Below are 24,265 nucleotides of genomic sequence, written 5' to 3'. Positions count from 1 at the left end.
ATTCACGAGATCTCCGCTCTTTAGTTCTACATTGACTATACCCAATTGCCCACCTAAAAAGAAACCAAGCTATTTGGATCCATGCCAACATGATTCCCGTTAATGTCCTTGAACTCCACGTCCATCAGCGTGTCAAATTCAATGACAATGAACCCATACGTGGAGCTCCTTCCAACTAGGCCAAGAAACCCCACCTGCGTTGCCGATCTTCTCATCATCCGATGAGATTAGAAAGGCAAGTCCACCACCAATGGAAGATGGGTTTAGATTATTAACCAAGAATGAGAAGAAAGTTGAGAAAGAAGCTAGAGAATGAGTCCCTTGAAGAGCCAACGGATCATGGTCTTGCAGATTCTCATAAGAAATATGGAAGAATCCATAATAAGGACCAAGTTATTCTAGTTTGTAGGAGTTATTGTTATTTTGGTAGCTTGAACTCCAACAAACTAGTGTTGATGCTCTTTACTCCTTTTTTTCTTAATTTTTAATTGCATTCTCCTGCTTCTTGGAGGCATTGGTTCATGGGAGATGCGCTAGGTATGGGTGAGGCAATTAAAGAGAAGTGGGAGTTGAAGCCGGAGCTTTTGGGTTTTGTCTTTAAAATTTAAAGAATAGTAAAGGGAAAAGTTGATTGCAAAAAGGTAGTTTTGGAATTAAGAAAAATTATATAAATTACATGATATCACATGAGAATGGATTGTAATGGTGCACTAAGGGTAGGGGAGGATTTTGTCCATTGTTAGAAAATTTAGAGAATACATTAAGTGATTATGCAAACATTAGGGTAACTTCTTGTCTATTAGCTAAACTATTGGAGTAGTTTAAGTATTTAACTCAAATAAATATGGATGAGAAAACTCAATACCCTATTGATATTTTCAACTCAAAGCCTAATCCAAACCCAACCTATATGAACTATACTGGTTAGGTTGAATTAGGTCCCCAAGACCTTAATCCCCTATTGATATTTTCAAAGGTTTTAAAAACCGACTTGGAAATGGAACCACTTTGGCCACCAATTTTTGGGTTTGTAGTTGATTGTCCAAGTCAAACAGTTTAAACATTTTAACATGTGATATGCCATCTTACCCATTAGATTGGAATATTAGGGTATACATAAATATCATGAAAAAGAAGGTTTGAGAATGGGAGAGATTTGAGAAGTTGTTGGATGAGAGAGTTTAGAAAAGAAATAAGACCGAGAGAAGAAGAAGAAAGAGGAGGAGGAGGACCTATAGCGACGATGGCGACAACGATGGTGATCTACAACAGCAACGGCAACGGTGGCAAATATACCTGTTCATGGGCCGAATCGGGCCGAGCTTTTACTCATCATAAACAAGATTTTGTTATGCCCAAGTCCGAGCCCGAGCCTGTCCCGACCAATAGGCCTACGACTTGGGCCCGAGCCCGGCCTTAATAAAAAGCCCAAAGCCCGGACCCGAGCCCAAAGCCTGACCTAACAAAAAGATAGATCGGTGCCTGTGTCTGTGTTCGCTGTTGACCAAACAATAAGAAAGGAATAGAACAAAAGGACTCGCCACCGATGCCTGAGTTCACGTCTGATAAATGAACTGAGCTAAGATTTTGAGAGTGAGAAGGAGAAATGAGAAGAGGAACAACCGAACAATGAAAAGAGATAGAGATAGATAGACAGATAGATAGATAGATAGATAAATAGAGAGAGAGAGAGAGAGAGAGAGAGAGAGAGAGAGAGAGGACATACTAGTCATTGTCGGAGTTCATTGGTTGCGTCGGTTTTGTCTTCCTGAGAATGTTTGGCTATGTGAGGCTGTGACTGAGAAGGGAGTTCGTTCGGCTAAGAGAAAGGATGAGTGATAAGAGAGGGGTTAATATTTAGGGTTAGGGTTTAACTTATACAAAAGTTGGGCCGGGCTTTTTTAATAAACCCTGAGCCCAGTCCTGTAAAATAGTCGGGCTTGGGCTTTTAGGCCCAAAGTCAAGCCCGTTGGCTAAAATATATGCTCAAGCCCATCTGGGGGCCAGGCCAACCCATGAACAGGTCTAGTGGCAATGACAATAGTATGAGATTTCTCTAAGATCTCTCATCTAGATTGCTCTCCCAAATCTCTAAGCTTAGATCTCTTAGATCTCTTATCTCTCGACTGATCTCTCTCTCTTATTAAATTCCAGATCTAAGAGATATGAAGTTATGGAATTCTTTTCATTCTTGTTTTGTCCAAAGTAATAAATTGCGAACTGTTGTGTAGATGAAACGACTAAACTGTCAAAACCATTTGAGTCAATGGTTTTTGGCGAGGGACCGGTTCGTTGGAGAGTTCCAGTTCAAATGATTCGACCATCCGAATCAACAACGGTTTGAAAACATTGATATTTTCAACTCAAAACTCTAATCCAACACGATCCATATGGACTAACCGGCCCAAGTTGCTGAAGAACAACTTTCAAATTTCTTGTTGATTGGTCCATTTGCTGCCATCACTAAAAATATGAAGGAAAAAGAAAATTGGTCCATGAATATACTTTGTAACCTGGAAGACAAATAAGTTGTACCGTAACGAGCATGATGGAATGCAGTGATTTTGTACACATTATTATCTGAGACTCAAATGCTAGGATTGGAATCTCCCCTATCATCTTGTGCTATCTCTGAATTATCAAGCAATTAGATTCTAATCTAACTGCGATCACCCAAACTCTGTTCCCTTCGTCTTTCTATGGTTTTCATTATTTTTGCTTCTCATTGTTTCAGCTCCCTAATTTCTTCTCGAATTAATCATTAAAAAGAAAAAAAAAAATTCCAATTTCTTCTCTTTCGCTCGCTATTTTATTTTTCTCCCTTCCATTTTTCTACAGCTTCTCTCTCCCCAACCTTCTCGTTATCTTCAAAAACCCCTCTCACATATAAGAAGTTCATTCAAACCCTACCCGAACGGATCTGTCGCCTGAATCTCATTGCAGGAAGTTTCAAATTGTCTGCAACTTTAATCTTCGAACGGCTAGGCACACTATCCTATAGGTTATCTCAAATTTCTTATTTCTTTGGGACATTTAATTCTTTCTAAAATATAAGGTTAATGGCTGTTGATTGGACTCTATTCTCGAATATCCTCTGATCCGAGCTTGTTGCTTCTGGTACAATTCGTCAACATTGAAGCATTATTGTGTTTGGGGTTGTTCTGGTCAAAATCAACTTATTTACCCTCCTTTTTTTGTTCTATTTTTTGGGCTTTTTCCTGAACATTTGGAGTAATTATTTTTGCCAGGGATTTGATAATCTTGGGATGATTGGGTTGTTCGGATAAGCATGAATTTGTCATCGCCGGGGCTCTGATCATATTTACTTTTGGGATTTCTGTTTCATTTCTAGGGTTTTTGTTCATTGGTTCTGTGTATTTTGTTTTCCTCTTTCTTCTGTGGCGCCACCGAAGAAAAATAGAGGAACGCTGCTGTGTTTGGTTCTGGCTACTGTAATAGGGTCACTGTTGGTTGCAAAAACGTGCTTTATTAAGCCAGGAATTGGTTGCAAAGTTTGATTATAATTCTTGTTCTCATTCTGCCCCTTTTTCTTGTATCCATTTTCTGGTTGTTGAAGAGAACAGTTCCAGTAGCAAGCTTTTATAGGGACATTTGTCTTTGATTTCCCTCTCTCGACTCTCGTGTGCACAAATATTAAAGCATTGTAGCTTCTGACCTTATAACTTCTGCTTTTAACCAAATAACATTGGCAGGTTTGCATATTGAGTTTCTGAGGTCGCCGGAGAGTTGTTTTCTCTGTCAAAAGAATTTCACTAGTAAATTCTAAACTAAGAGAACTGTAAGCATTGGTTTTTCCTCGAAGATTGGATAGAGCAGTTTGCCTTGCAACATTGAAAATCAAATCTTTGAAGAAGTAGCCTGTTTGCGAGCCCTTTCTAGTTTCTTCATTACATTCCGTTGACCTCCCTCGTGCTCTCTCCCTCTCTATTATAAGAGGGAGGCGTCTAAGACAGCACCTGTTAACCACGGGTTAGTTTTGCATGGGCGATCATGAGGGCTGGTCACAGCCAAGTGGCCTATTGCCTAATGGCCTCTTGCCAAATGAAGCGGCTTCTGTCACTCAAGCTCTTGACCCAGAGAGATGGTCCAAAGCTGAAGAAAGAACTGCAGAACTGATTTCTTGTATCCAGCCCAATCAAGCTTCAGAAGAGAGAAGATTTGCTGTCGCAGATTATGTTAAACGGCTTATCACAAATTGCATTTCCTGTCAGGTTAGCCCTTTGGGTTTAGTTTTATTTTTCTGATTGATCTACTGTTTTTTTACAAGTCTAATTCTCTACATTGTTGATGCTATGAAATGCATAGGTTTTGTGCATTTGAAGGGAACCAACTATTTTGAAATGAACTGAATTAGTATGGTATCACTAGTAGACTATACAGCGTAAAACCAAATGACAGCTCTGGCCTGTTATAGAGTTTATGTTTCTTTTGGTGCTTAAAATTTTGAACCGTGTTTCTGTGAGCTGAGGGTGGTAGCATATCACCTATTTGAAATTATGAAATGGTAACAGTAACATCACTCATCATTGCCATCACATAGCTTGATGGTGAAGTGGTGAAAGTAGAATAATATGGTCAAGATTTAAGAATTAAAGATCAAAGATGAAATACAGTTGGCTGGCAGCTGTATGGTAGTAATATGAAATGAAGATTTCAGAAACGAGGAATATCAAGAAATTAAGAAAATTGAATATAAAGAATGGAGAATGATGGCCACTGTACTAGGGGGAAGAACAAACTGATAGAAAAAGGGTTGGAGAAAGATAGAAAATCATTATAGAAGAGAGAGAGAGATACTTGGAGTAAGTTCAAAGACACTCCAATTCAGTAATTCACTAACTGTTATATCAAATGAAGTCTTACAAATTTCTATTTAAAAGTTATTGCACCTAAACTTCCAACTAAGGACCACATTTGTAGACTCAAATTGGTTGAATCTCTAATAGACTCTAAATTCAGCTCAAGAGTTAACCAGGAACAACTCTAGGTTTCTTCATAACTATGACAAACTAATAGATATCCCACAAAAGCGTAAAAATACTGATTTCAACTCTTAAAGCAGCTCTGACTACCCACTTCCAATCACACAATAATTAAATAAACTAAATACAAGTCTAAAATTGACCAGATATTAAAATGACTACACCGAAACTCTGTCCACTGATGACACCCTATTGTTAGAATGGTCATTATTTTTTTTTCAGAACACTTTGGATTAACAAGACCTTTGTCGCATCTGATAGGTAACTGAGAAACTTATGTCATCATCATCATCAAAAGCCTTATCCCAACTATATGGGGCCAGCTACATGAGCTCTGTTTTTCCAGTCCATTCTGTTTAATGTCATATCCATTTATTAAATTATTGTTGCTTAGATCATTTCTTACTACTTCCACCCATGTCCTTTTGGTCTACCCCTTGCTCTTTTAGCCTGTTGATGCAGCAATTCACCCAAATAGCCACTAAGTTAGGCAGCTGAAATGGGCCCTAAATAAGCTGGAAACAACCCCACAATGGCCTCAGCTTGTTGGTTGAAAATTGGTCTTTAATTGCTTTGAAAAGTCGGGTGGACAGAACTGAAAGAGATGGAATAATCACTAACCCAGTGAAACAGAAATGGAACTAGAGTAAACAGGGGCTCAAATGGTGCTTACAGTTTTGGAAAAAAAAACATAATTAGTGAGAATGGCTGCTGTGCCATCTAGAGAAGATTGCAGAAATTTAGTAGTAGAGAAAATTGCAAAGGGAAAGAAGGGAAAGACAGATGGAATGTAAGAGGTCTGAAAACAGTTGAAGAGAAAATTCTAATTGCAAGAATGTAGAATCATAAAAAAGCAAACCTGTAATATTGGAACAGAGATTTAATAGAATAATATTTAACAAGAACTAAACTAACAGTAGGAAACAATAGATAGGTCAGTTAGGTCCTATTGGAGCCAGTACCATTAAGTTCCTCTTGGAATTGGCACCTAGAGATGAAGTTAACACCTTCATAAGTTTGGAGTGAGCACCAAACCTTAAAACTTTCTGGAGCAATTCAAAATTAATGTATTCATTTTTTTATTAATAACAGAACTTTTATTAGAAAATTAGAAATCACTTACAAGGAAGCAAGGGGAGGATTAAAATCTCTTAACCCTTCCTGAGAATGAAAAGAAAATTACAACGTTGCCCAAAGAAGGCCATCCCTTCCCACTCCTTGTTTAGCAAGTGCATCCGCAAAAGAGTTTACATTTCTCTTAACCCACTGTAGCTTTATCTCCAAGTCCTGGGTCAGCCACTTAAACTTCTTTTTTTCATTGGCAAACTTCCAAATTCCATTCTCTTCTTTTTGAAGCCAGCCTATGACCAGCAATGAGTCACCTTCCACAATCAATTTTCTTATATTTAACTCCTTTGCCCTTTTTACCCCTTCCATTTCTACCACAACCTTGGTTCTTAGTGAATCACCTACTCCAATAGGGCCTGTATATCGAGCAATAACGTTCCCTTACCTCATCCCTAAATAGAGGTCCTATTACCTTAAGGGCCCGGGATACCTTCACTGCTTCCATCAAAATTCAACTTAGTGAAACCATCATCTGGTGGGGACCAAATGTGGACTGGTCACAGTTTTGAGAGGTTTTGCAAGAGTATAAAATCTTTGATTGAGAGAATATGTATGGGGCCCCACTTGAGCTGGTTCTCATTGCTGGAATGGGCTTAATGTTGGGCTGTTTTGCATGTGGGCTGTGGCTGCTTGCCCATGGTCTTATGGCTGGATCGTTTCCTTGGCTCCTTGAACTTGTAACAGATCACTTTTTCTCATGGGTTCTGGTGATGGTTTTCTCTGCACATGACCAAACCATCTTAGTCTATTTTCTCTTATTTTATCACCTATTGGAGCCACTCCTAAGTTCCTACAAATGATTTCATTTCTGATTCTATCCTTTCTAGTTTTTCCACTGATTCATCTCTGCATACACATTTCTACCACACTCATTTTCTAGACATGTCGTTTCTTGATTGCTCAAGACTCTGCTCCATACAACATAGCTGGTATTCCTTCATTGTATAAAATTCCAGATGCACCCCTTCATTTGCCCAACCTGCTCTAATTCTATGGGCGGCATCCTCCTCAATCTCTCTCTTATCATGATTTATGGATTGTCAAACCAATATTAAGTGTACTCTGATTTGTACTCCTATTGTTATTAAACTTACATTGCCATATATTCTGTTTTAGTCCTACTTTAAAACCTCTTGTTTCTAAGTCATTTTTCCATAAGCTTAATTTTGTATTTAATCCTTTGTTGGTTTCATCAATTGTAATGATGCCAATAGGTAATAACATGCACCATGGGACCTCCTCCTGACTGTGTGGTCAATTTATCCATGAATCATGAAACTGATAAACTTGTGTAACTACACCAAAATGAAGGCAAAAGAACAAGTTTTGCCCCTAAACCTAGGACTACAAGAAACATGTTGTAGTTTCAACTTCAGTTCCCTAAGTTCTAATGGCACTTCAGTAAGGCACTTCAAACTATTGCAACTGTTTAGCCCAATTAAACACATTCCTACAAAAGTAGTGGGAGAAAAGACATCAAATCTGGCCTAGGTTAGATAAATTCATAACTAACCAAATTCAGAATTTACAGATAAAAAGTAAATTCTGCTAGTGGTCCTCCTTTGGAGTCTGATCTTAGTGCTTGCTTTACCTTGTCCAACCCCTTGGCTTTGTCATGTTATTTATCCTTGCCAAAGTTTTTCTTTGAGGTTTTCACGAAGGATTATATTTGGCAAGCCAAGATACCAACACTGCAGCTGCACCAGTTTCTTAAATTCCTTTCCTTTGATCCCTTGTTTTGAAAAGGGGCAATATTTGTGGGACCTGTAACTTTGACCATATGTTAAAAATGAGTGTCTATAGTAGGAATTATATTTCCACCACAATGAATTTGTTGCTGTTACCTTGGCTATAGATTTTTTTATGGTAAATATAATTTTTCATTAAAAAAAAGACCTACAATATTGATAAAAAAAGACATACAACCTAGCAGGTGGTAAGGTATCACCACATAAACAACAGAAACTACTAATCTTATCATATAAGACTTCAGGTGTCCATGGGTATCTGGTGTGTCAAGCTCAAAAATTCATGGCAAGAGGACATGGTGCTGCATAAATTTAATTAAATAATTTTATAATTTTAAAATATGGAAATTAAAGAAATATTTTTAGAATAAAAATGCCGAGTTTTGATTCCTTATCGTGTCTCTCCTTTCTTGTGATGCCTTGTTTAGGTGTGCTGACTACATTGTTTTGTTTTATGTAAAATGCAAGTGTTGGCATGGCTAGATCTGTTTATTTTGAAGTGTTCTGGTAACTCTGAATTTGGATGACAAATTGTTGTTTTATAGAATGTAAAAGCACAATAGCAAGAAAATGGTTGAATAGGCAAATCTAGGCTGTCACTTTGACACTTATCAAAAGGAAAAATCTAGGACCATCTGATTAATATGAGGGCTGCAAAATAACAGTTTAGTTGCATTCAACAGTTAACAAGGAAATATGAACATTTATCTATCTATACTAGAAAGGATAGGATAAAGAACAAACTTATTTGAAGGAACCTAGAAGTAACTCCAATAGGTCATAAAATGAGGGTAAGTAGATTAAGATGGCTTGGGCACTTGCAGAGAAGACTGTATACAACACCAATAAGAAGTGACATGTTAGAGTTGAAGAGGCTAGAAGAGCTAGGTCCTAGGTGCAGACCAAAAGGGCATGGGTTGAAGTAGTGAGAAATGATTTAATGGCCCATAATTTAACAACAAATTTGCATTAAAAAGAATGGAATGCGGAACAGGATTCATGTAGAAAGGTTTAGATGATGATGATCATTTATCTAGGTGGTTTCACTAGATAAATGATGGGATTATAACAGCCTTGTTCTTGGGTCCTATTGGTCTAGGTGGTTCCACTAGAGCTGAATTGCTTGCTGTGCTTTGTGGGGTACAAATAGCAAAAGAGTTAAATTTGGGAAGGCTGGCTAAAGAATGAAAAGAAGGCAGCCTGGACTTATCGAGATGTGGTAAAGAAGGTCAAATGGTTATTAAGGGGAATGAAGCAACTTTTCAGTGGGTTCCAAGGGATGCTAATGGGTTGGCAGATTCTTTAGCAAAGCAAGGGGTAAATAGGGAGCAGTTGTATTGGTCTTGTTTATAATGTCTGAAACTTGGGGGTCTTTTTACCCCTTTGGACTCTCCTTGTATATCTTTGTTTATATTAATGAAATGATACCCTATTAATTATCAAAAGAAAATGATGATCGTTGATTGATAAAAAAAATGATAATCGTTTATCTATATCTGACCTTGAGAAAGGTTAATTTCCATGATTTGGGGTAGACTGCATGAGTCCTGTTTCACCATTTGTTTAGCTCCTCAGAAATTTTTATTGGTTTTTTGAATGTATTGTTTCAAACCCCCACCTATGCTACAATACCCCCCTTGTATTTTGATAGATTTCCCTTTGTTTAGTGTTTTCAAGCAAGTTGCACGTTGTTTTCCCATTTTCTGAGATATTTTGTTGCATTTCAAGTAATTGTGCTTTCTTTTTGTTTCTTAATTTTGTACAGGTATTCACCTTTGGGTCTGTACCCCTCAAGACCTACTTACCAGATGGGGACATTGATTTGGCAGCTTTCAATAAGAATCAAAATTTGAAGGATACCTGGGCAAATGAAGTTCGAGATATGCTTGAGAATGAAGAAAAGAAAGAGAATGCTGAGTTCCATGTAAAAGAGGTTCAGTATATTCAGGCAGAGGTAATGGCACCTTGTGGTTCTTCAATGTCTCTATTTCTTCAGATGTGACCTCAACTTGTCTCAATTGGTTTCATTTCTTGCATTTTATTGGCTCATATATCTAATTTATACTATAATTATAGTTGTATGATAAAACTCAGATTAGATGTTCGTATATGTTCAAATCAGAAGAAAGAGAAAGAAAAGAGAGAGAGGAGAAGGAGAAAGAGAAAGAGAAGAAAAAGAAGGAGAAAAGTCACAGCCAAACTAGCGAGTAAAAACTCAAAACCTCTACTCGGCCCTTCTTTTATTTATACTCTTCTAAGATATACAAGGATTACAAGTGTGCCCTCACTTAAGTGAGAGCCACATCAGCATAACAATATATATATAACTAAACATAAAAGGATTGTACTACCCTTGTACAACCGATTCTAACACTCCCCTCAAGCTGGTGAGTATATGTCATATAGTCCCAACTTGTTACATATGTAGTCCACTCTTCCCTGATTCAACCCTTTGGTAAACAGATCTGCCCATTGATTTCCTGTGTTCACATATGTTGTACTTGTCACTCCACTAAGCACCTTTTCACGTACAAAGTGGCAATCCACTTCTATGTGCTTCGTCCTTTCATGGAACATTGGATTAGAGGAGATATGATCTGCAGCTTGGTTATCACAGTATAGCTACATAGAGTGTCAATCGAGTATCTCATCTCCTCTTGTAGATGCTTCAACCACACCAGTTCGCATGTTGTGTGGGCCATAGCCCTATATTCAGCCTCTGCACAGTTTCTTGCTACCATTGTCTGCTTCTTACTCTTCCATGTCACTAAGTTCCCACCAAGAAAAGTGCAATACCCTGTAGTGGACTTTCCGTCAGATATGGACTCAGCCCAATCAACATCCGTGTATCCCTCTATCTCAAGACTTCCTTTACTCTTATACAACAAACCATGACCTGGAGCACCCTTCAAATACCTCACAATCCTTAGGACTGCCGTCCAGTGTGGGATTCTTGGGTTCTGCATAAATTGACTCACTACACTGACCGCAAATGAGATATCAGGTTGAGTGATGGTTAGGTAATTAAGCTTACCCACCAGCCTTCTGTACCTTCCCGGATCCTCAAACTCCTCACCTATATCACTACCCAATCTAGCATTCAGTTACATAGGTGTTTCAGCTGGTCTGGCACCCAACAACCTTGTTTCCTCTAGCAAATCAAGAACATATTTTCTCTGGCATAGATTAATACCATTCTTGGACTTTGCAACCTCTATCCCTAGGAAGCATCTTAATTTGCCAAGATCCTTTGTCTGGAAGTGATCATGCAAGTAAGTCTTCAACTTGTCAATTCTTGGTTTGTCACTGCCTGTGATAACAATGTCATCTACATATACCACCAAGAGAACTTCCCAGCATTTGATTCATAGCTGAATACGGAATCATCAACCTGACACTGTTTCATTCCAATCTTCTTCACCACTTCACTAAATCTCCCAAACCATGCATGGGGAGATTGTTTAAGTCCATAACTAGCCTTCTTAAGTCTATAGACCTTCTCACCCTCCCCCCGAGCAACAAACCCTGGTAGTTGCTCCATGTACACCTCCTCAAGAAGATCACCATGTAAAAAGGCATTCTTAATGTCAAGTTGAAACAAGGGCCAATCAAACATAGCGGCAAGAGAAATTAGAACATGAACTGACCCTATTTTGGTAACTGGAGAGAAGGTGTCTGTGTACCATACTGTTGTGAATAACCTTTGGCAACTAACCGAGCTTTCAACCGTTCAACACTTCCATCAGGTAAGTATTTAACCATGTACACCCACTTACAGCCGACCACATGTTTACCAGGAGGAAGAGTAGTTAGGTCCCACGTATGAGTACGAGTTAGGGCCGAGAGTTCTTCCATTACTTGGTGCCACCCTGGAGAATTGAGGGCTGCCTGGACATCATTGGGAACAGAGACAGAGGATAACATAGAAATAAACTGTCGATGGGAAGCCGAAATGTGAGATATAGAAACATAATTGGAAATGGGATGGAGAGTGCAACTGCATTTACCTTTCCACAAAGTAATAGGAAGATCAAGGTTAGAACTTGGAGTTGGGGCTGGGGTGGGATCAACTGCCAGATCTGTCGACGGTGACGAAGCTAGGGGAGGAGCTGATGCTTGACGATGTGTATACACTTGCTAGATAGGTGGTCCTCTTTCAGGTAACTGCACTGGAGGCAAAGACTAGGTCACGACCGAAACAAGAGGAACAGGATCCTCAACAGGAACTGGAAGAGGGGGTGATGGCAACAGAGGAGAAGAAGTAGCCGATCTGGAGAAGAAAAGAACAAACTCAAAAAATGTAACATCAAAACACACAAAAGAATGCCGAGAACGAGGGTTATAACACATACCCTTTTTGAGTCTTGGAATAGCCAAGAAAGACACACTTGGTGGATCTAGCATCTAACTTGTCCATTCCAAGCCCAAGATTATGAACAAAACACACACATCCAAAAACTCTGGGAGTAAGGGGAAAAGGAGACAACGTGGGAAATAGAACAGAGAAAGGGAACTGACCTTCAAGGATAGACATGGGCATGCGGTTAATAAGAAAGCAAGATGTGAGTATAACATCACTCCAAAAGGGTTTGGGGACATTCATCTGATGTAAGAGGGACCGTGTAGTTTCCAAAAGGTGACGGTTTTTTTCTTTCAGCCACCCCATTTTGTTGAGGGGTGTAGGTACATGAGGTTTGAAGGATAATGCCATGTTGTTCCAAATATTCTTGAAAGTGTGTGGAAAACTACTCGCGGCCAATATCAGAACGAAGAATTTTAATATTTACACCAAATTGATTGCGAATTTCAGCATAAATTTTCTAGAAGATAGAAAACAATTCACTCTTTTCTTTCATAAGGTAAAGCCATGTCATCTTTGAATAATCATCAACAAAAATTACAAAGTACTTGTAACCATTATAAGACACTACTCTGTTTGGACCCCAGATGTCCGAATGGACTAAAGAAAAAGGACTCGATGTACGACTATCAACTCTAGGACTAAAGGAGACACAATGATGTTTCCCAAACTGACACGACTCACAATTTAAATTAGAAAGACGACGCAACGACGAAACAAGTAACTGAAGAGCTCTAAGAGACGAATGACCAAATCTGTAGTGCCACTGATGAGGGGAGAGAGATGACTGAAGAGCTGTTGCCGAACCACCTCCATCAAGATAATACAGTCCACCAGCTTCATGCCCTCCACCAATCTTCATCCCCGTCTTGACATCCTAAAACACACAAGAGGAAGGGTAAAAAGTTATTGAGCAATTAAGAGACCGAGTCAATTTACTCACAAACATTAGGTTAAAGGGAAACTTGGGAACATATAAAACTGAGGAGAGGGATAATGAGTCAGTGTCAACATTACCAACACCACATACAGATTGGGAAGTGGAGGACGGAGAAATGGATGAAAACACACCTGGAGTTCCAGTCATATGATTGGAATCTCCAGAATCTATAATCCAACGGGAAGATGTGGATGCCAGACAATCCGTACCTGTGTGTGCAAGGGTAGCTGTGTTCTGTTGAGATGTACCCTGAATGAACCGCTCATACTCATCCTGTGAAACACTCACCCTCTCCTTTCGAGAAGCATTTGTAGATGTAGTGGGGATCTGATTAGTGACTTGAGATTCCTGTCTTGAGCTACCACCATTTACAGTTGCATGATTCGCCCAGGTTGAAGGTGGGCCATGGAGATCGTAGCAAAAGTTGATAGTATGCCCCTCCATACCACAATGAGTACACCTTCTCTGAGTATTACCCTGTCCCCTACCACGGGCTCTCCCTGAGTCTCATCCTTCAACACGACCACCACCACGACCATACATGGGTCCACCACCACTATCACGACCATGCTAACCTCCTCTACCACCACGACCTCCCCCTCTCGTAATTGCAAATGTAGACCTATCTGACATAGTGGAAGTCTCTATGGGTCCAACTGAAATCCTCTGAAGACGAGCAAACACTTCCTCAAGAGAGGGAAGAGTAGATCCACCTAATATCTGTGCCCTTATGGGTTCATACTCAGAATTCAGCCGTACTAAAAATCTGGTCACATCCAACTGCTCTCTTTGTTGTTGCTGAATTTTGACATCAGGTGTAAGAGGATGATAAACATTCAACTCATTTCGTAAATTTCTCATATTGGCATAATAGTCCTCAAGACTGATTCCCTTATTACAGATTAAAGTAGTTTTGGTACAATTGGTAAACCCTAGTAGTGTTAACTTGTCCAGAATATAGTTTCCTTGCATGATCCCAGACTTCCTTGGCTGTATCTAAAAACATGAAGTTTACACTAATTTTGGACTTAATGCTGTACCATAGCCAAGTCATAATTTGAGCATCCTCCTACTCCCATTCATCATATCCCAGAGAATCAATTGAGGGTTTATCTTCCCTCACATGTTTCACTTTCTTTTTGGCTTTCAGGAAAACTTCAACAGACTTAGCCCAAGGGACATAATTCTCACCATTCTGATTATCTGTACATTCAGATAATCAGAAGACACCATCACACTTGATTTGTATTCACTGCTGTCTCCCATGACTGCACAAAAAAAGTGGGAGGTTGTACCACTAAATTGTTACTCTACTACCCTATTAAATCACCACACTCCACACGAATGACTGAACACCACTAGGGTTCCTAGTACATAGGTTTCAGCAGCAACACTCACAACTATTCACCACTGTTTCAGCAATAATATTCCCAACTGTTCACTTTTAGCAACAGCGCTACTGTTGCCGTTTACTGTCATCATTAGAGACCCTCACAACACACCTCACAACTAATATTTTCAGTTCTGCAACATATAAAAGAAACTTGCTACATACCACAACTTAGTTCGAAGATCATGTACCTATCGAGTAGAGGGTACCAAGTCTGCACTGTCACCATCACAAAACCAGCCCTCTTCGAAGTGCGAGTAGAGGGTTTTCTACCAACCACACAAATCCGCAACAATTGCACTCATTGGAGGCATGGAAACCCCCAAAAGGAGAAAACGACCAGTCCTTTTCATTTCTGGAAAACTCTCTAAATATCAATGAGAATTATGCAAAACCCTAGAGAGGAATGCGCAAAACAGAGAGAAAATGAGACAACTGATCTGAACTGATTATTGTGGCTCTGATACCATGATAAAACTCAGATTAGATGTTCATATATGTTCAGATCAGAAGAAAGAGAAGGAAAAGAGAGAGAGAGAAGGAGAAGGAGAAAAGAAGAAAAAGGAGAAAAGTCACAGCCGAACTAGCGAGTAAAAACTCAAAACCTCTAGTTGGCCCTTCTTTTATTTATACTGTTCTAAGATATACGAGGATTACCATTGTGGCCTCACTTAAGTGAGAGCCACATCAGCAAAGCAGTACATATATAACTAAATGTAAAAGGACTGTACTACCCTTGTACAGCCGGCTCTAACATTGTATTTTTATATATTTTCCTTTCTCCTTTTCTTTTGTTCTTTTTCTTTAATTACTTATGTAGGATGTTTTGCATCAACTGATTAAGGATCATCTTTCAGAGTAAATGAGTAAGGGAGAGGGATTTTAGGAAGGTGGGGGGGAGAGGATTTTAAAAGATCCTACTTATAAAGGAGTTAGACCTTACCCACATAATGTTTGATGATGTTCAACGTATTACCTCTAACTTACAGATTCTAACTACCAAAATGGAAATAAAAGAAAATTCAAAGTTTTATATGAATAACATGTTTGATGACCTTTTTTTTGATAAAAGGCAAAGTATAATATATTGTATTACACTAATACTATGGAAAAGGAGGGGAAAGATCCCCATGTGACTGTACATCATGTTCAATGGCTTTTATCCCCAACGTTCTCATTATTAATAGCATATAGATTTATAAATTTAGAAGATGTTCTTTTTAAAGTGTATTGCTGTATGTTTTATATGTGGTATCATCATCATCATCATCATCCAAGCCTTATCCCAACTATACGGGGTTGGCTACATGAATCCTGTTTCGCCATTCCGTTCTGTTTAATGCCATATCCGTTGTCAAATTATTGGCACTTAAATCATTTGTTACTATTCTATTAATATCCTTTTTAGTATACCTCTAGCCCTTCTAGTCCCTTCATCTTGCAAAAAATCATTTCTTATGGGTGCTGTTAATGGTCTTCTATGCAAGTGACCAAATCATCTTATTCTACTTTCATTTTATCACCTATTGGAGCTACTCCTATTTTCTTTCAAATGACTAAATTTTCTGATCCTATCCTTTCTAGTTTTTCCACTCATCCATCGCATTCTGCCACACTCATATTTTGGACATGTTTTTTCTTGACTGTCCAACGCTGTGCTCCATATAGCATAGCTGGTCTTGCAACTGTTTTATAGAAATTTCCTTTTATTCTTAGTGTTATTCGTGTCAACTAGTCATTGACTAGTCAATTGAGGGTCATACAAACTGGTTCACTTTTTTTTTGTGTTTATCTGCAATTATTTAAAATAGGGCTATATATGCTTTTGTTTGGTACATACATGCTAGTTGCTTTCAGATTTTTTTTTTTTTTTATGGTACATGATTGGTTGATGGTATATAGATGATAAAAAACATATAATGAAAGAACTGGAGTTGCAACTCAGTACAGTTGTACTGAGTTGCCAAAAACAAAGGGACAGGCACACTGAATGGTCAAAGTTGCATCTTTCTTTGAACAACAGAGGCTATAACTTCTTATTCTTGCCTATCTACCTCACCTTCTCTATATTTTATAAATAAAGATTATGAACTATATGCTCTATATCATTGATTTATTGTATATTTGTAGTCTATATTAGCTTAGATATGAGGTTCATTGATATCTTATATTTAGGACATTTTTGTGATCGACTAGTCAGCACCTATGAATTGAGTGGTCATTGCATTGACTAGGGAATCCAAAATCACCACTTATCACCTCACCACATCAATAGCACTAGTAGAGAAATAGTTGAAAATAAGGTGGTTGAAAAGGAAGTTCATGCAAGAGTTTAGGCCTGTTCTTCCTGGGTGGAGAGGATTTATGCCAAGAAAATTTTATTGAACTAGAATTAAGAATTTGAACTTCAGTGGCAGATGCAATGGCTAGTCAAGGGGTGAAAATAGGTCTCAAATGTTTTGGGGGTATTTGTAACTTGATCGGCTGTAATGAGAAAGAAGGGATAGGTAGTGGTGCTAGCCTACATGTTGAGGTCCTTGGAACTTCTTAAACATATCTGTTTTTATTTTTTTAGTCTCATAATTAGTAATAAAAGCTTTTAATTAGCAAAATATAAGATAGCAAAATGAGAATTTTGATACCATATATGAGGAATCCATGATGCAATCTGGACATTATACTGTGGATGAATTGGTTGATTAAGGAGGTTGGGAGTTGGCTCTTTTGAGAAGTTTAGTTTTGTTTTAGCAAGATACTGCTCTGATTGGACAGATAAGAGTGCTGTGTTAGGTGGTTGCTGGTGGTGGGTGATTTACTCTTAGGTCTAAGATTTAGGTCATGCCTTGTTTTTGTTTTCATATCTACAAGTGCATTTTTTCTTTTCTATTTTCAGGTTAATTGTGGGGCTTGAAGAATCAGATGCAGATGGGAGGGTAGATAGTAGTGGGCCTTGGTATTGGGATGTTAGGTGATAATTTAAATTGTGTTGTTGTTGTGACTTGTGGGTTTGGTGTTGCTTTTTAAAAGGTGTTTGGGTTGAAAAGTCTTTATACTTCCTGTGTATTTTTTTCTTCTTTAATGGAAATTTTATGCTACTGTAAATAAACTTCAAGAGTTTGTGGCATGTGTTTTCTAGTCATTGTGAACTTGTGCTAGCAGTTCTCCCTGTACAAACTCATAAGTTCTAATCATTTGAAACTTGTATCAACCGCTTTTCCTACAGCTGTGTGCTGTGACATTAAGACCAACACAAACCCATAATTGTGGCAATCATTGAATAGTCATCGACATTGTAAAATTCATTGTTTTATGGGAAGTATTGTTTGTGGCATTCAATCTTTGATGATGTAAGGTTTCATGCAATTATTGTTAGGTGAGATTCAAGGAGGTTGCTTTATACCCTCCTTTATCAACCTGAAGTACTCAATGTGGTTTCCCCATTTCTGAATATGAACTTTTATTGGTGCCTTTGTGTGAAATTATGGTATAGGAGACACTTATGAAATGATGCAGGCGTCCTATGGATATCTTTTACTCCATGTGTATCTTATTTGGAAGGTCAATGGTGAGTCTGCCTCTGTGAATTAGATATCAGTGTTCAATGTGTGAAATCAATGTATAAGAGACACTTGTTGGGTGATGCATTTGGAGGTGTCCTTATGAGTTTCTTTTTATCACAAGTGTGTATTCTTTGTAAGACTACTGGTGGGTCTAACCATCACCTACTAATCTTCCCACTCATTTGTCACCAATATTTAGGAACATTTGTTCTTGTTTGGGAAGGTGTGGGAGTCACCTATGCAGATTAAAGGCCGGCTTGATGGTTCCTTTTTTTAACATGCACGATGGTAAGATCATGTGCAGATATGTTTGAGAAATACGCTTCTTTAGACTGTATGAAAATTAAGTGTCACTTAGTTTGGTTCAATCTAGGTTTAGGAAGAAGACCTGTATGAACATAGGAGAGAGAATGTGAGAAGAAAAGAATAAACTCTCCCCAGGTTGCCAGATCTATTATATACTTATCCTTTTAGACATTAAGTATTGTGCTTATTTCAAATACTTCTAAGGTTGACATATTAGTTTTTCTATACTTCTCTCTCTTTGTTGTAGCTGGAAGTATTCTTGGTACAGCTGATATACCTGTGTAATGTTATCCTTTACTAAGTACATCCATGCTATTCCACAACCATGTCATATCTGACCATTCTTTTGCTCCCACTCATTATGCTCGTTACTATTGGCTGCTGATCTAGCATTTTTATGTACTTTAACCTCGCTTTGGCCCTAAGGAAAGCTTCAACTGACTTGCCCCAAGGTATGTAGTTATTGCCATTTAATTTGATACATGTCATCTATAACCCAAAAGGTTCAGATTGAGCCAAACTATTTGGTTTATTTGTAGTTTGCCACACTCTGCAGTCTTTGTTTTGTCTTTCTAAAACAGAACCAAGAGTTGTAGAACCACTAGAAAGGAAATCACAGCTTGTAGAAGGAAGATTCCATTTTAGTAGAACCCTTCCTAGTGCTTTGATACCACGTAACCTAGTTTGGTTCAGTTTGGGTTTAGGAAGATCTGTATGAACAGAGGAGAGAAAGAAGAGGGAGAAAGAATGTGAGAAGAGAAGAGGAGAGAAGAATAAACTCTTCCTAGGTGGCCAGCTATATTAATATTATATGCTTATCCTTAGACATACAATCGCATTACTACCTCTAGTTGTGGGCAGAAGAACAGCAAACAATTAACATAAAACAAGATGAATAGACTAAACTACCCAGAATTGTTTACTCTTGGTGGTAAGGAATTCAATAATATTCTCTGGTTGGTAAGAGAACCAAAGAGACAGCAATAAATCTCTTCTTTCTTTTTGGTAGGTTTTTCAAATCACAAATAGATGAAGTGATGAGAGGGGGAGGCCGTTGAAATAGAGGAGGAGGTCGTGGAGGACCTATGTTGCACCGTTGTGGTGGATGTAATGGAGGTCGAGACTCATGGAGAGGTCATGGTAGAGGTCACAATTATGGGCCTAAGAAGTGTACACATTGTGGGATGGAAGGACACACTGTTAATTTTTGTTATGATTTATATGGACATCCTTCTACATGGGCCAATCATGCAACAATAGGAAGTGGTGGTGATGCATTTGATACCCAGCAGACTGATTAAGCACCTTCTACATCTACTAGTGCATCTGGGGAGGAGATGATGAATATGAAAGGTTCTTTCGGGCTACTTCCCAATAAAATACAACTACTCTTGCCCACTCAGGTATGGCTTGTCTGGCTTCTAAACCCTTACCTTGGATTGTTGATTCTGGAGCTTTTGATCATACGACTAGGACTCCAGGTTTGTTTTCTTCCCTTTCTCCTTCTTCTATATCACAAATAGTCACTTTAGCTAATGGTTCTACCTCACCCATTTGTGGTGTTGGCAATGTAGACACTACATTGTTATCTTTTTCTTTAGTTTTGTATGTACCCAAATTCCCTTTCAATCTTATGTTTGTTAGCAAATTGGCCAAATCTCTAAACTGTTCTATAACCTTCTTTCCTGATTCTTGTCTTTTTTAGGATCTTAAGATGGGGATGAAGATTGGTGGAGGGCATGAAACTGGTAGATTGTATTATCTTGATGGTGGTGGTTCGGTAGTAGCTCTCTAGTCTTCTCTTACACCTCTTCAGTGGCATTGCAAATTTGTCCATCCTTCTCACAAGATACTTCAGTTACTTGTTTTGTCTTTGTGTCATCTTTCTTCTTTGGAATGTGAGTCATGTTAGTATGGGAAACATCATCGGGTTTCCTTCAGTCTTAGAGTCGATAGTTGTAGGTCGAGTCATTTTTCTTTAGTTCATTCTGAGTCCGAATAGAGTTGTGTCATACAATGGTTATAAGTACCTCATAAAATTTGTTGATGATTATTCAAGGATGACATGACTTATCTTATGAAAAAAAAGAGTGAATTGTTCTTCATTTTTCAAAAAATTTATGTTGAAATTCACACTTGGTGTTCACATTAAAATTCTTCGTTTTTACAATGGGAAAGAATACTTCTATACCTCGTTTCAAGAATACTTGGAACAACACCGGATCATCCATCTAACCTCTTACACCTATACACCTCAATAAAATGAGGTGGCTGAATGCAAAATCATCATCTTCTTGAGACTGCTCGGTCCCTTTTGCATCACGAGTGTTCCTAAACGTTTTTGGAGTGATGTTGTTCTTACAACGTGTTTCCTCATTAACTGGATGCCCAAAATTAGATGCACGCTCTACCAAGTGTATCTTTCTTGGCTACTCTCGGACATAGAAGGGCTATAAGTGTTATCATCCATCATCTCAACGTTCCTTTGTGTGTCTTGATGTCACCTTCTTTGAGTCTATTCCATTCTTTATGAGTAGTGATAGTCTTCCTTCATCCCTTGTGGTTGGTTCCACTTCCAGTTCCTGTTGATGATGACCCCCCATTCATCTTCTTCCTACTACTGCCACATCTTCATCTCCTCCATTGTAAGTTCCTACTGAGTGATCACCTATCAGGCATGTGTATACGCATTGATAGATACCGATTCCTCCTCTAGTTTCTTCTTTGTCTACAGATCCGATAGTTGTTCTTAATCCTATGATGCCTTCTCCGTCTGATCTTGATCTTCCCATTGCCTTGCATAAAGGTAAACATATTTGTACTTTGCATCTTATTTCTAACTATGCTTTTGTCTCTCATCTTTCTACTTCCTATCGTTAGTTTGTTTCCCTTTTGTCTACTGTTTCTATTCCTAAGAATGTCCAGGAAGCTATTACCTCCTAAAGTGGTGTAAAGCAATGGAAGAGGAACTCTCATCACTTGATCATAATCACATTTGGGAGCTCACCACTCTTTTGCCTAGTAAGCATGTTGTAGGTTGTAAGTGGGTTTATATAATCAAATACCTACCAGATGGAAGCATAGAGTGCCTGAAGGCTAGGTTAGTGGCCAAAGGGTACTCTTAGTTGTATGGTGTGGATTATACTGGGACATTTTCTTCGGTTGGCAAGATTGGCTCAGCTCATGTGTTGATATCCTTAGCAGCTATGTTTGATTGGACCTTGTATCAGGGTGAGCAATCAGTTTATTTGGTTAAAAACTGAACTAAATGAACCGACTTTTTTAAAACTGAAATTTGAAATGTAAAACCGAATCGAAACCGAAATAATAAAAAATGAAGTAATCGAAACCGAAATTTTTGGTTCGGTTTTTGTTTAAAACTGAATTTATATTATAAAATATATTAATATATAATATTATATGTTCTAACATATAATATAATATATTATAGATATTCTATATGATATGTAACATATATATTAATATATATAAATATATGTATTTATTATGAATAACAAAGTTCGATTAATTCGGTTTCTTTGGTTAGCCGAATTTCTTAATCTAGAAACCGAAATAGAAATTTTGTAAAACCAAAATAACTAAAAACCGAAAAAATCGAAATCGAAATTCTCAGCTCGGTTTTTCTATTTTAATTGAACAATGCTCACCCATACTTGTAACATCTTGACATTGAAAATGCCTTTTTGCATGGTGATCTTAGTGAAGAGGTGTAGATGGAGCAACCACTAGAGTTTGTTGCTTAGGGGGAGGATAGTAAGGTGTGTAGACTTAAGAAGACAATTTACGGACTGAAACAATCTTCGCGTGCCTAGTTTGGTAGATTTAGTGAGGTAATTAAAGACTTTGATATGAGGCAATGTCAGGTTGATCATTTGGTGTTCAACTATGATTTTGAAGCTAAATGTCCTATTGGTGGTATATGTAGATGATATTGTCATTACAAGGTAATGATAAGTTGGGTATTGATAAATTGAAGGTTTTTCTACATGATCACTTTCAAACAAATGATCTTGGCAACTTGAAATACTTCTTGGGCATAGAAGTTGCAGCAAGGTTGACGCATGGCATAAATTTGTGTTAGAGGTAATATGTGCTTGACTTGTTAGAAGAGACAGGATTGTTGGGTACTAAACTAGCCAAAACACCTATGGAACTGAACACCAAATTAAGCACTGATGTAGGTGAAAAATTTGGTGATCCTAGGAGGTATAGGAGGTTAGTGGGTAAGAAATTATTTGACTTTACCCGACTAGACATTTCCTTTGCAGTGAGTGTAGTTAACCAGTTTATGTAGAAGCCTTGGGTTCCCCATTGGAATGCAGTTTTGAGGATTGTACGGTATTTGAAAGGGGCTCCAGGTCGTGGATTATTATACAAATTAGGAGGAAGTCTTGAAGTAGAGGGTTATACAAATGTAGATTGGGCTGGCTCATTGTCTAATAGAAGGTATACTATAGGGTAGTGTACTTTTCTTGGAGTATATCCGACAATGTGGATGAGTAAGAAACAAATAGTGGTTGCAAGAAGCAGTGATGAAGCTAAATATAGAGCTATGACACACACAACCTGTGAGTTAGTGTGGTTGAAGAACCTTTTCCAAGAGATTGGGTATGCACCCAACAATCCTATGAAGTTGTACTGTGACAATCAAGCTACTGTTCACATTGCATCTAATCCAATATTCCACGAGGGAACAAAATACATTGAAGTCAACTATCATTTTGTAAGAGAAAAAATGCTTAGTGGAGTGATAAATATAATACATGTGAATACAGGGAGTTAGTGGACCGATTTGTTCACAAATGGGTTGATTTGGGGAAAGGTGGATCATATATGTAACAAGCTGGAATTATATGATATATACTCTCTAGCTTGAGGGGGAGTGTTAGAGTCGATAGTCCAGGGGTATTTGAGACATTTTAGAGTATTTTATTATAGATTGTTTTGTTTATTATGTTTGAGGTTGAATAGAGTGTTCCATACTTAAAGAGGGGCACAAAGGTCATTGTACTTTGAATAGAAATCTCTCTCTCTCTCTCTCTCTATATATATATATTCTGGTTGGCTGGGGAGAGTGATTTTTCTCACTTTTGAGAATAACCGAACCATCTCCTCATCTTCACCTCTCTTTCTCTTCTCTTCTCTTCCTCTCCTTCTTTCTCTCTGTTTCCCTCTCTTATTTTCCCTTTATTTCAGGAAGGAAATCAGGTCTGGTCGAATATCTGACAAGGCGTGAGGTGCAAGGTGAGCACACACCTTTTCTGAAGCAAGGCAAAAAAATGCAAAAAAGAGGGACATATGTATGCAACCTTACCCCTGCACATATAGAAACTAAAAATTAGAAATAAATAAAAGGGCAGTCTAGTGCACGAGGCTCCCGCCAATGTGGCGTATGGGGAGGGACAGATATACACAGCCTTACCCTTGCACATATAGAGAGGCTATTTAGGTTTGGAAATAAATGTTTTAAAAAATCTATTATATTAACTTAAAAATATAAACTTAAATTTGAAAATAAATGTTTTAGAGAAACCTATTATCTTAAATTTAAAATATAAACTTAAAGTTTAAAAGAAATATTCAAAAGAACATATTATCTTAATCAAAATACATAAACATGGCATGTAAAACATATTTAAAAATGAAAATTTAAAAATATAATCAAACATAACATATAAAACATTTTCAAGCATGTAGAACTCCCAATCTCTTATTTTTTTTTCCCAGTTGCATTACTTCAAATATTTAATGTAATGTTCAACTTTCTTCATTCTTGATTCTACAAGCCACCTTTGTACCAAGCCTCTTG

The 24,265-nt window shown here is 38.0% G+C and overlaps 1 protein-coding gene across 2 annotated transcripts in view; it reads left to right on the top strand.

Moving 5' to 3' along the window:
* The first annotated feature begins 2,645 nt into the window (after positions 1–2,645).
* LOC148879645 (uncharacterized) overlaps positions 2,646–24,265 on the top strand; it is a 44,929-nt gene continuing 23,309 nt past the window's right edge. For both annotated transcript variants that reach the window (XM_088961244.1, XM_088961246.1), the window contains exons 1-3: positions 2,646–3,001; positions 3,714–4,232; positions 9,645–9,833. In XM_088961244.1, coding sequence (XP_088817370.1) covers positions 4,002–4,232; positions 9,645–9,833 — 420 coding nt within the window. In that variant the 5' untranslated portion in view covers positions 2,646–3,001; positions 3,714–4,001. The remainder of the gene's footprint in view (positions 3,002–3,713; positions 4,233–9,644; positions 9,834–24,265) is intronic.

This window comes from Nelumbo lutea, chromosome 1 (genome assembly GCF_056320005.1).
Source record: "Nelumbo lutea isolate HS-2025 chromosome 1, American lotus-T2T, whole genome shotgun sequence".
Taxonomy (NCBI): Eukaryota; Viridiplantae; Streptophyta; class Magnoliopsida; order Proteales; family Nelumbonaceae; genus Nelumbo; species Nelumbo lutea.
The sequence above is the reverse complement of the archived record's forward strand: the minus strand, read 5'-3'. Positions and strand labels throughout refer to the sequence as shown.